Genomic DNA, 13,635 nt, shown 5'->3' with positions numbered 1-13,635 from the left:
AGAGAGCTTAGCATAAGACAGCAAGCAAGCAAGGATCCAGGCACTTGTTTTTTCTCTGCTCTTGACTATGGATACGATGCTTGAAGTTCCTGCTTTGACTTCCCAACAATAACAGACAGGAACCTAGAATTTTAAGTGTAATAAACATTCTTCCTTAAGTTGCTTTTGGTCAGGACATTTTATGACAGAAGTAGAAATGAAACTAGGGCAATGATATTACAGATAGAAGAAATTGCCATGTATCCAGGCACAGGCAAAATGGGCTACATAATCATGAATAGCAAGATGACCAATTGAAGGAGCATGATTAAAATCATCCTTTGAAGTATTAATATAACTAGAGAGATTCAAAATCAGAGCCCAGGACACTGGAAATTCAAATTCCAATTTATAGCTTGTTTATAAGTTGGAAAAGGATACACTAGCAGAATTTCAAGTAAGTTAATGTTCCTCACAACACAGAGTGGCAATAAGATTTAACCTTGACTGTGGTGACAAGTGTTAATAGCCAACAGTGGAAAAGATATCTAAGCTACAACTCATACAAGACCTACCCTTAAAGAGGAATCTGCAAATGGGAAAGAGAGCCTGACTCTGAAGACTGAAGATGGAAACCAAGGCTGAGCTGGTGGCAGCCAGGGACAGTTAGCTACATAGTCTGGATGTGTGTGTTAGAATGCCAGAAGTACAATGGAGTCCAATAATTTCATAAGAGTCTAACCTCCTCTTGACTGAAAATGTGCTTTTCTGAGTAGGAGACACTCACTAAGTAACATGGCACTCAAGAGAATTATTTCTTTCACTAAGCCCTCGTTGGGAAGATGAAAACTTTTTTGTAAGGATCAGTCCCAAAATAGGTGGGAAAGATGGTAACAGGGATAAAGCCAAAGACATGCGATGCCCACGATGCTGCTCGAGAAGCTACCAGAGTGGAATGGTGGGCAACCCTGCCTCCCTGCCACTACAGACTAGAGGCAGCCCTGAGAACCGCAATGGTGGCTCAGCAGCAGACTGGCAGTCACCATCTCTGGGTTCTAACTACTTCTAGGCAAGAGCACTACCTTCTGAACACTTGCAAAGCATGTGACTGCAGAGGAGCTGGATTGTGTCACCTGTGCCATACAGAGACAAGTTTTGACCTTTGAAGGGTACACACCCTGTCTTCTGAAGTGTCTGTTCTTTATTTCCCCTTCAGGTGCTTGAGAAAGGCAAGGGAGGAGCGAAAGCTACAATCAGAAAGTGTGTGAAACAGACACTCTCTTTGTCTATCAAAGACATGTTTGAAGACACTGTTGTCAGTTGCTTCCCTGACAGCTAACCCATGGTTTCCCAACTCCCTGTGAGTGATTTGTCCTCATCTGGAGAGATGAGGTGAGGGTAAGCTAAGTGTGTGTAGCAAACAAGAAGGCTCCTAGCTAGACTGTGCTGCAGAAGAGGTGACCTGAAGGGGGGTGGAGGTACATGAGGGAAGATAGCATCTATTTTATTTAGCTTTCTGAAACAAGAAGGCAAAGATGGAATATGTATGGAAGATAAGCAATGAAATTACCATGTCCAGTAGATAGTAGCATTTCAGGTTAAACTCTATGAATGGAAGAATAATGGGGGTGGGGTGGGAGGGTTTGATTGTTACTGCCCACGGTCTTTGTCAATGGGACATACTATAGATGTTCCATAAATACTAAATTATTATATGATGGTCTTACAGATATCAAGAACAGTCTTTCTAAGTAAATAGGCTGTCTTCTGGTGCCTCGGGGCAGCACCTCACAGACCGCTTCATTCAAATTATAGCTAGTGCTGTGCATGTTTGTCTAAACCAGGAGCAAAGTGGGAATTGAGTGCATTGACCTAAGAGAGCAAGCTGAAAACAGCGCTAGGATATATTTTAAAGTTGGGTGCACCAGAAGTAAATGTTCAGGGTGATACAAGGAAAAGCAGGCGATAAGTCTGTGAGCCTTTGTGATAATCCCACAGCACACGCTAGAGGCTGCAGAGCCTGAGTGGCGATGGGTCTTTCTCCTTGTGGTGTGAATTCTCATCACATCACATCTCCTTCTGTCTGCTCTCTCCTCTCAGTGGCTCCTTCAGAAGAATCTTACAACTACTCCCTAAAACAGTCATTAAGACAAGTTTATGTCCACAAATGACTACACATGCTAGAGAAGAAAGTGAGATGCTTTTATAATGGCTAAAGGAATTAACAGAACAAACTTAAGTAACAAAAATAAATAGGACAATAAGTGACATGACCATTGGCTTAAAACTCTGATGCCTGACCTAAGTAAGTTCATTCTCTCAGGAGCTGGATGCAGCAGTCTCTACTTACATGTTCATTTCCTGTAAATTCTCTGCTGCAAAGTAGAAGGCTTTGATCTCTGGGTGGTTGATCTTAAATGCACTGGAAAGGAGAAAAGCACATGTGTTAGAGTTTTTAAAGTAACTTTGTTAAACACCTATTATCTGGTCCCTATTTCAGTTTTATCCTGCAGAACTGCATCTTAGCCACTCCCTAGCTTCCATTTAAATTTATAAAGGTGTGCTGTTTCCACCTGCTAACTATTTAAAGGTGTAGAGACAATACATTCAAGTTGAGAGTCCCTGGGTTGTTACTTTACAGGATTCAGATCAACTCATTCAAGCACAGTATTATTTAAATTCAGTCAACTATACGGTAGAGTTATATGAAAATAATCAGGTATGCCACTTCAACACCACATAACTCTTCAGAAGCCATAGATAAGGGGCTCTGTATTGGTAAAGGAAAAGGAACAAATTAGATATTAGTTTAAGGAAGTTTATTGCCCATCAGTGATAGCAAGTAAAATGTTTCCACTTACCAATCACACCAGAACAGGACAGAGTTATTTTTTTAATAAGCAATCAAAAGCCATAAGCATCAATACAGAACAAGACACAGCTATTATACCAATATAGCAAATAACAAAAGCTAACACTGGTTCCCAAGAAAGGAATTCATTGCTTATCAATGAAAAAAAATGTTCCTTTCAAATAATAAAGGAAAAGATGTTGAAGAAAGAATAAGAGAAAGAACAAAGATGACATAAAAGTAAGTCACAGTAGGGTGTTCTCTTGAAAGGATCATGTGACCAGAGTATATACTCAGCTCTCTAGGGAGCTCTTGACTGTTCCCAGACCCTCCAGGCTCTGTCCTTCTTAGCAGAACCTCCTTCACCCTATCACTGTTCATTCTTATTCTATAGCAAAATACAATCCCAACCGAAATGCATCAGAGCATCGAATGGCAAGGCTGACACTAATACCATGAACTAAGATGACCTGGTCTTGCTGTTAGGTCTACAACTCTATGTGGTGACCCCTGCTTTGCTATTTGTTCTTTACAAAGTCAAAACCTTGTCATTGATTCCCTTGCCTGAGTGTGTGTTTGGCACAGGGAATGGGAGAGTTAATACCCATCTACCCCATGGGTTGAAATACCAGAAAATGAGAAGTTAATATTTCTATGTCCATTTTCTATGAAATGTATATTTGTACAGTGCCAACTCACAACACTCAAAATTCCCAGATATTTTAATCATATCTTCCTCCACTTCTAAATCATCCCATCACTTGGCGAACATTGAAAATGGATTTGGGGATGGAAAAAAGACTCACTGTTTTTTCTTGCATTCAGAGGCTCTTTCCACTGTGAAATCTGGCAGGTTGACAAATCCATCAGCTTTCTCTGCCTGAAACAAACACATAGTCATAAATGCTGTGCTGCCAGGCTTTGACACACTGACAACATGAACTAGAGAGGACATTAGTTAAATGAGGCAGAACGACAGGAATGTCCATGAAACAGCATTAACTAGCCATGGGCTTAGATACACTGTTTTTAAAAGATATTAGTATTCTTAACAACAGAAACAGAAACATTTCATAAGAAGTGACATGAGAGCAGAGTGGCAGTGGTGGCTCATGCCTTTAAACCCAGTTCTCAGTGGGTGGGGGGAACAGAGGCAGGAGAACCTCTGTGAGTTCAAGGCCAGCCTGGTCTATATAGTGAGTTCCAGGACAGCCTGGGCTACACAGAGAAACCCTTTCTTCAAAAAGGAAGGAAGGAAGAAAAAGAAAGATAGATGTTGGAGAAGGGCCACTTGTTGGTGCCTTGCTGCCCAGCTAGCTTAGACCCAAAATAGTCACACAGAAACCATACCAGTTAAATCACTGCTTAGCCCATTAGCTCTAGCTTCTTATTGGCTAATTTCTTACATATTAATTTAACCCATTTCTACCAATCTGTGTATCATCATGTGGTAGTGACTTACCGGCAAAGTTTTGGCATGTCTGACTCTGGCAGGGGTTCCATGGTGTCTCTCTAACTCTGCCTTCCTCCTCCCATGCTATAGGCCAAGACAGTTTTCTTTATTCATTAACCAACAAACACATAGACAGAGGGACCTCCCACACCATTGTTTTTATTTAAACAGAAAAGGGGAGGTGATACGGGATTTACCGCTATATGCTGTGATTACTATTAATGAATAAAGAAACTGATTTGGATCTATAGCAGGGAAGAACTTAGCTAGGCAGGGAGAACTAAATGGCATGCTGGAAGAAAGAAGGCAGACTCAGAGAGATGCCATGTAGCCCCGCCGGAGACAGATGCTGGGACTTTAACTAGTAAGCCACAGCCACATGGCCATACATAGATTAATAGAAATGGGTTAAATTAATATGTAAGAGTTAGCCAATAAGAAGCTAGAGCTAATGGGCCAAACAGTGTTTTAATTAATACAGTTTCTGTGTGATTATTTCGGGTCTAAACTAGCCGAGCAGCTGGGAACTAACAAGTGACCCTTCCTCCAACAGAAAGAGATGTGATATAATGCAGATTAGGGATGATAAGTATACAGCAGGTTCTGTCTGGGCCTGCCCCTGCTCTCCTTCTGTCCTCATGAAACCCACAGAGTTAACCCATCTATGTCCTGCTTCCTGCTGAACCCAGAGGCATGCTCAGCCTCATTCTCCCCTGACAACTGTGGCGAGCCACAAGCACAGGAGACAAAACCTCATTAGCAGCCTAGAGACAGTAGACAGAACCCAGGCCTTGAAGTTGGCAAACCCACAGATACACATCTTGCTGTCTGTTAGGACTGGAGAGAGCCCAGATTAACAGCCCTTAACAGACACTCAGCAATAACCACTTCGTTCCTGAGGCTGTAGGAAGTGTTTGGAGTGTTTGGTCAGAGTCACATCTTGCAAAATCCTACTGCCATGGTTGACACTTGTAAAAGAAAGTCCCCAAGAAAGAATGATGCTGTGGATAGCACAGGATGAGTGTTGCTTTAAATCAATAAAAGCTTCACAAGAAATAGAATCAAGGTGCCCCTCTCTATGAACCAGTTGATCTATAACGTATAAATAAAAGCTAAAATGATCTACAGAGAAGTTGGGTCATTTGTCATAAACAGAGCTCACACCTTCTTTCATATCCCTCAGTAGAAAAATGCATTTTTTAAAAATGTAAATGAATTGGCAATATTAAAAGATGAATTAAAAATTGATTTTGAAAAGACAATCTTAATTTTAAAATCAGCTAGATGTTAAATTTGTTCCAGGATGACCTTAGTTGACTTCATTATTCTGTCTCTTTTTCATATCATTGAGAGAGCAACTCATCTTTTCTTCAGAAAAAATTAGTCAACTCCATTCCCAGCCTCTATCTCCTAGATATCTCTGTTCATGCAAGTATGTGCCTGCATGCTCTCCCTTGGAAGAATTAAAACTCAATTCTAGTGAGAACTTCTCCTTCTAGAATACATACACACACACACACACACACACACACACACACACACACACACATACACACACACATATACACTGAGTGCACACATAGATACCTCATTTATTTATAGGCTTTTTAGTTACCACACAGTGGTTTCACCAATCTCATCTTTAAACACAAAAGACAAATAAAGTATACATGAGTTTGATGTGGGATTCCCTTCTTCATGCTGTGAATACCATTGGTTAATAAAGAATCTGTCTGGGACCTGGCAGGGCAGAATAGAGGTAGGCAGGGAAAACTAGACTGAATGTTGGGAGAAAGAAGGCAGAGTCAAGGAGAAGCCATAGAGCCCCGCCAGAGACAGACACTGGACAGAACCTTGCCAGTAAGCCACAGCCACGTGGTGATACACAGATTAATAGAAATAGGTTAAATTAAGATGTAAGAGCTAGCCAATAAGAAGCTAGCACTAATAGTCCAAGCAGTGGTTTAATCAATACTGTTTCTGTGTGGTTATTTTGAGTCTGGGCAGCCAGGAATGAACAAGCAGCCTCCTACAACATGAGTTGATATTTTCTATAACACACAATGTTTCCTATGATTTTCATTTACAATTATATGCAGAAATGTAATTTTGGAAAACCTAGGTCCATTGCTAAAAACCTACCCAAAGCAAATACAGATGTTCAGGTGTATATGTATGGTAACAGTACACTGTTCACAACCAGCAGCAGACCAAAACACAAACTGATCATCAAAAAACAAACTGTGATAAATCCATATAGATAAATATGTAAAATCACAGACTCCATGAAAGACTGGCATATGCTAAATAGATAAACTTTGTGAATACTATGCTAAATGAAAGATTTTAGTCACAAAAGATCATGCACTATTTGGTTCCATGTATATGAAATATTCAGAATAAAAAATACATAAAGAAAAAACACAGATCCAGGCCCTGGGGGAAGAATTGGGCATAACTACTTAAAGGAAGTGAAGTTTTGTCTTGAAAATGTTTTGAAACTAGATAGAGATGAGTGTACAGCTTTGTGAATGTATGAGATTTTTATTCAAGTACTCACTTTAAAATGGTTGATCTTATGTAATATGGCCATATTGAGCAGCTATATAATGTATATGTAATATATATATGTAACATCACTGTTATATTAAGACATTTTCATATAAATTCCCATAACTAGTTTTGAGAAAAACAATCATTATATCAAGCATTTGTTGCCACGTCTCCCTAACATACATTTCTATGCCAACTGTTCCATATTCTAAGAAGCCTAAATACTTCCATTGAGAAATTCCATCCAACTCTTCCATATATCCTGAGTTAGACTCTAGTGAACATTAGCCCAATCCGATCCACCCGTGTGCCTCCTAGCTTCCCTCTCATTACCTCCTCTTCTAAAGTTTTCACAAGGTCTTCTGCTATCTCTCCAATATCAGAGTACCTCAGAGTTCAATCCATAAACCTTTACTCTCTCCATTCCAGCACTATGGACGAGTGACCTGTGAAATTCCCATAAATTCACATATCATCACTACACACACACACACACACACACACACACACATTCAAAATCTATAACTTGAATTGAGATTCATCCCTGGAGAGCTCCTTGTCTAGATGTATAATGGCCCAGTATCTTTATTCACATGGATGAATAATGAGCTCCTGAAGAATGACCCAAACTAAGATCATCTTACTCTATGCCTTCTCCTCTTCTGTGTTCTCTGCTTCAGTGAATAAGAGGACACTATCTATCAAGACTTCATAAGAGAAAAGGAGGGTAGAGAAGGAGAGAGAGAAGAATAAAGAAAGAGAGAATGGTGGACAAAAGAGACATTTCTAGTTCTCCTGCCCCAGCTATCCCTGTGTGGATACTGTCTGTCACCATAAAAATACATGCTGAGGCTTGGTCTATGATGAGAAAGACTGAAGTCTTTAAAACTTAAGTGAATTGGTCTGCTAAATGAACAGTGTCAAATCTACCTCTAAATTAATACCTCTGGGTGGCCTGGATGAAAATGGCCCAAACAGACTCACAGTTTTGAATGTTTGATTTCCAACTGCCGGAACTATTTGGAGGGGTTGGGAGGTGTGGCCTTGTTAGAGTAGATGTGTCACTGGGGGTGGGCTTTGCAGTTTTAAAGGACTCGACTCCCTATGCCAGGCTTTCTCTCTCCCTCTGCCTTCTACTTGTGACTCAAGATGTGAGCACTCAGCTATTCTTGCCACTATACTCCACCCCATCATAGATTCTAAAGTTGGAAGCCCAATCAAATGTCTACTTTTATAAGCTGTTTTTGGTCATGCTGTTTTATTACAGTAATAGACACCCTAACTAAGGCAACCTCTATACCCATAGATTAATACAGCCATCAAACCTCGTCAGAGAGGCCTCTACGTGTAATAGAAATTTACAGTTGAGCAAGTTAGAGTAAGTGAATAAGCATCACAAATGAAACATCTATATCATATGCACACACACACACACATGCACACATACACAGATGACTCGGAGATCCTCATAGAAAACAAACAGAAAGCCTGTAAGAGTCAGAGGTCATGGACTGCAGCAAAAGTGTCTTCCAAACATGACAGAGCAACTTCACTTATGCACCCAGAGCTGTGGTTGCCTACACGAGACCAGTACAAGAAGAAGCCAGTCAGCATTATAGCATGGAGATGAGATGGCCTTGTGAGCTCCCACCCCTAACTGGGAAAGTTTTTATAACTGATGGCTTATCTGGGAAGGAAAGTCAGTCTTCTCTAAGGGTGTGTCCCCTAGTCAGTTAACCACTCCCCCAGTGAATGGTCTCTTACCCTGAGTATATGCACTGTAAAAAATTTGGGTTATTAAGAATAAGTAAAAGAGAGCAGGAAGTGTGTGGGGATGGTGAAATAGGGGATGTATCTTAGAGGAGAGAGAGAAGGAGTATAGGTAAATATAATCAAAATAAATTTTATGGTATTCTCAAAGAAAATCAGATCTTTTTTAAAAAAATTAAGTAAATGCTAAGTATGTCATGGTTACAGAGATGGCTTAACAGATAAGAACATTTACTGTGCCAACATGGCCACATAATTTCAAATCTCAAACACACACATAAAATGGTAGGCATAGTGCCATGCATACCTATACACTAGTACTCTGGGGTTATCTGGCAGTCAGCCCAGCCCTAGGTTCTGGAAGAAACCCTGAATCAAGAGAATACAGTGGAGGATGACTAAGCAGGCCAGCAGAGATGATGCTTTTGGTCTCCATGCACTCATATGGGACTCCACTCACCACAAACACATGATGAACAATTGAATGAATATGTTAAATAGGTCAGTGGGAATCTAAGGTTTTTCTCACGAGAGTGAATTCTGGAGGCTGATTTGCCTGCTGAGAGAAGAGGTGGTTGTAAAAAGGCACCTCACATGCTGGGACCTCTTTGCACACAATCACTATGCCTCCCGCTTCTCCATCATATAAACCATATGTGGTCCTTGCTGGAAACTAAGTAGGTCCCAGCACCAGCCTTCAGAATTTGAACTAAATAAGCATCCACCTTCTTTTTGAGCCACCTAGCCTTCAGTATTTTGTTATAGAAAATGAACTAAGACAACCCTTCCCAACATTCATGCAGGTAAACACAAAGTTATGTTATAGTTGCATCTTTAACAGATGGTTCATTCATCTATTCCTACCAAGTCATGTCCTGTCTATCACCATTAGCTTTTCGTTAAATTACTGAGAAATCCTCCAAAGCCAGTTCCCCTCTTTCTAATTCTCTCCTTTAACTCAATATAGCATCCAAATGACATCCCATAGCAATTCTGTCCATCATGAACATGTCTCATGTCACTCCTCTAATTAAAACCCTGCACGGTTCCCAGGTGCTTGTTGGATGAAGCCTTAGTACCTCAGCAGAACACCCTTCATGGCTGAGCCCTAATGAATTCTACAATTTCACGTTCTCCTGTATTCCTGTTCTCTGCTCAACCAAAATCAAACTGAAAAAATTTGTAAAACAAAGAAAACCATGTTCTTCTGGAGCTAAGTTAGACACCCAATTCATGTCATGACATACACCTCTCTGCAGTATCATAATCTCATTCATGTGACAATAACATAAAAAATTAATTGAAAATGAAACATACACAGACCGAGAAAATGGTTCAGTTGGTAAAGATCTTGCCACATAAGCATAGGTATTCAAGTTCAATCCCAAGAACCCATGAAAAGAGCTGACCAAAATGACTCACACCTATAACCCAAGCACTGGGAAAGCAGAGACAGGAAGATCCCTGGGCCTTGCAGACCAGCACATCTAACATGGTCAGGGAATTCCAGGTTTGTTGGGAGACCCTTTCGGAAAAAGTAGGATGGGAAGCAATTGAGGAAGATGCCCAGCATTGACCTCTAGCCACTGTAAGCATGTATACACACACATACACACACACACACACACACACACACACACACCACCACCACCACCACCACCACCACCACCACCACCACCACCACCACCACCACACAAAAACAAAACATACAAGTGTTACTCTTACTAGTGTTTGCATGCATTTAGAAATAATTAATAATTGCTTTGGTCAGCTGGTTCAGGAGGTAAAGGTGCTTGCCACCAAGGCTGACAATCTGAACTCTATCCCTAGGACCGAAAATGTAGTGCAAGGGAAGAATGGATACCTGAAATCCTGAAACTGGCCCTCCGGCCTCCACCAGCACACTGTGATATGCCCCCAATAAACAATACAAATTATTAAATGAATGAAAGATAAATTACATATCTTTGGTTCACTGGGTTTATTTCACTGGTTTCCTTTCCACAAAACTGAAAAGGCTGAAGCTCTTTCAACTAGAGATCCAAAGAAACCTGAGCAGAGCCACTGCAAAAAGTTTCCCTAGGAACCCTCCTTTTCATACACAACAGCTCTTGTCATTATTCTAAATACGTCTGAGCTGCATTCAAAGTCACATCAGCTGTGTCAAAAATGTACCTTGCTTATTTAACCTGCAAAAAAAAGCCACAGAAGTGGCACTCACAATGGGCAGCTTCTCATGGAATGACAGTTTTCTTCTTCTCCTCCTCCTCCTCCTACCCTTTCAGATATGCCCCTGCCTGATCCATTAACTAAAATAACTGACTTGAATGGTATCCTTCCCTTTAAGGATTCCTAACTTTCTAAAATGTCACTTGACAGTTATGTATTGGTATCTGATAATTCCTCCAGAAACCCTAACGTGATCTTTAAAAGTATCCTCCAGCCACTGTACAAACTCACCAGTCTTAAGTGCAGCAGCCCACAGCACTGGGCCCTCAGTCATAGGGTGTTCTGTAACTACAAACCCACTTTCCCAGGCACCTCTGACTCCCTGCCTCCACCCCCAGCAGAACTTATGATTAGGTAGAACCAAAGTCTTACTATGTCAAAACTGGCAGAGTTCAAACATCAAGGACAGGAGTGAAGCTCCTCCCGTGTCAATCATCTGTGTTCATCTCTCCCTTAAACTCTCTTTTCTCTCTCACTAAAAGCTTCCATGCATTTATTCAGTCAAGTCCTTACTGTGTCCCCGGTGTGAGAACATAGTAGTGAACAAAGTAGAGACCTCACCTATTGAGAGAAACGGGACAATGAGCTCAACATGAACCATGGACTTAGGCAGCATCTTGTGGACGTGTAATGCGAGGCTGAGTAGGAGAGCACCATACCGGAGCTGGAGTATACAAGCAGGGCAGGATGCCTGCTGCTCCCTGGTGACACTAAACCCCTCTCCCTGACCCTCTTAAGTGAGTTGCCAAGAGTCATGATGGGTACAATCTGTTTCTACCAGTCTGGGACAGGCTCCCTCCTGTTTGTCTTCAGAGCAAGAAGTGGGCTACCTTGACAGTCCTCTCATGGTGGTGTGTCCTGGTTGTTGGTCTGACTCTCCTACAGACCAGAGTATTTTGAAGGAAGTAACGGTTTCATTTCATATATTTTTGATTTATAAGGCAATTGTCCATTCTGCGTGGAAAAGCTATACATGTGTTATGAATGACTGAGTGACGGAACATTTTTTCCCTTTGACAATAAAGAAAATGTTAAAATAAGATGTGGAAACTATTTTGAAAAATATTTCAGCATTTTCTGAAGATTGCAAGCATGTAATTTCTGCACAACCCAGTAATTCCACTCCTAGGTACCTACCCACCCCCGCCATTGAAAACTCATACCCATGAAAAGAGTCGCAAGCAAATATTTATAGGTACATTAGTCATAGTATCTTAAGCAGGAAACAACCTAAATGTCTATTGGTGGGTAACTAAAGAGCATAATATATTCCTGCTCACATGATAGAAGACTATCAACATTAGAAAGAAACAAGCACCTCCTGCTAAACCGTGCATAAGCCTTGGCAGCATCATACTTATTGACAACACAAGAGACAATATGTTACTCTATGTCTCCATTTTTATGAAGTTCATGAAGGTAGAAAGGCTTGGCTTGAGGTGGGAATGTAGGGTTAAGGGTAAATGGACACAAGGAGTCACTCTGGTCCTAAACAACTGACCTAAAATCAGTTTGTTATAATGGTTGCATCAGTGAGTGGATGTAAATGGAGTGGGTATTATGATATAATAAACACATCTCGAATAAGTTAAAAACATGAGATGGAGCACAAGTCTGGAGTCTACATACTGTGACTAAAATCCCTCATATGTGGTTAGCATGAAACTCAGAAGGTGCAATCCAAGATCCCCGAGGACCCACTGGAACTGAGTACAACTGGTTCAAATGTTATCACAATACTGAGCCCATGCCCTCTGCATTAAAGGTGAACTATGTAGTCAAGTTTGGATTGCAGGGATCTGACATATAAATATTTTACATAAAGTTTGCCATACTTTAAAAGTTAACCAAAACAGGTTATCAAATCCTGGTATTTAAGTTGAAGACCACAGAAGCTTCGGGGAGGGGGCCAGTGAAATAATTTATATTTGTATAATAGAGAACAAATTTCTAATCCACAATATGGTCAGCACTATTGAGAATCAACACTAATATTAACTATAGCTTCTGTGGCCATGCATCTAATGACACGTCATGATAGATTTGTCAACTGTAACAAACGTGCCTCTCCACTGAGAATGTTGATGCAGAAGGCTGGGCAGGAGTGTCTGTGTCTGTGTAGACGCCAGAAGTAACTGGAAACCTCTGTGAACCCACTAATCATTCTTTACTAGAACACTCTAAATTCTCTTAAAATGAAGCCTGGGAAGTAACTAAAACAATGAGAAGCTGATGCAGAAGGATTTTAAGGTCAAGCGTAGTTGGGCAAGAGTGAGCTCAAGGCCATCCTGGACAACATAGTGAGACCCTATCTCAAAGCAGAAGATAAGAATGGGGTGCAGATTAGTGGTACTGTGCTTGTCTATGCTCAATCCCCAGTAACAAAAATTAAAGACATCTAATTTTAGCTTCTAGATGGAAACATGAGTGTCAGGTACCTTCCAAATTAGACAACATAACAAAAGAAGAAATACTAAAAAAGATAGAAACCCTACCTACAAAACCAACTTCTACAACTACATAAGTCAAGGGTGAGCAAACAAGAAGAAAATGAAAGGGGATACAGGGTGATATTGTGTAGTTTCATAGTGGAAAATAAAAATTATGGTTCTCTTAAATAGAATCTGATTTTAAAGAAAATAGCTCAGGAAACCGGGTGGTGGTGGCGCACGCCTTTAATCCTAGCACTCGGGAGGCAGAGGCAGGCAGATCTCTGTGAGTTCGAGACCAGCCTGGTCTACAAGAGCTAGCTCCAGGACAGGCTCTAAAGCTGCAGAGAAACCCTGTCTCGAAAAACCAA

General features: G+C 40.8%; 1 protein-coding gene across 1 annotated transcript in view; it reads right to left on the bottom strand.

Annotated features, from left to right (window-relative positions):
* Ipcef1 (interaction protein for cytohesin exchange factors 1) overlaps window positions 1–13,635 on the bottom strand; it is an 80,798-nt gene that overhangs the window by 51,181 nt on the left and 15,982 nt on the right. Inside the window, exons 3-4 of the mRNA XM_038339173.1 lie at window positions 3,637–3,710; window positions 2,330–2,401 (exon numbers count right to left, since the gene is read on the bottom strand). Of these exons, the coding sequence (XP_038195101.1) occupies window positions 2,330–2,401; window positions 3,637–3,710 (146 nt within the window). The remainder of the gene's footprint in view (window positions 1–2,329; window positions 2,402–3,636; window positions 3,711–13,635) is intronic.

Source organism: Arvicola amphibius, chromosome 8, assembly GCF_903992535.2.
Source record: "Arvicola amphibius chromosome 8, mArvAmp1.2, whole genome shotgun sequence".
NCBI lineage: Eukaryota > Metazoa > Chordata > Mammalia > Rodentia > Cricetidae > Arvicola > Arvicola amphibius.
Note: the sequence above shows the minus strand (reverse complement) of the source record. Positions and strands in the feature narration are given on the sequence as shown.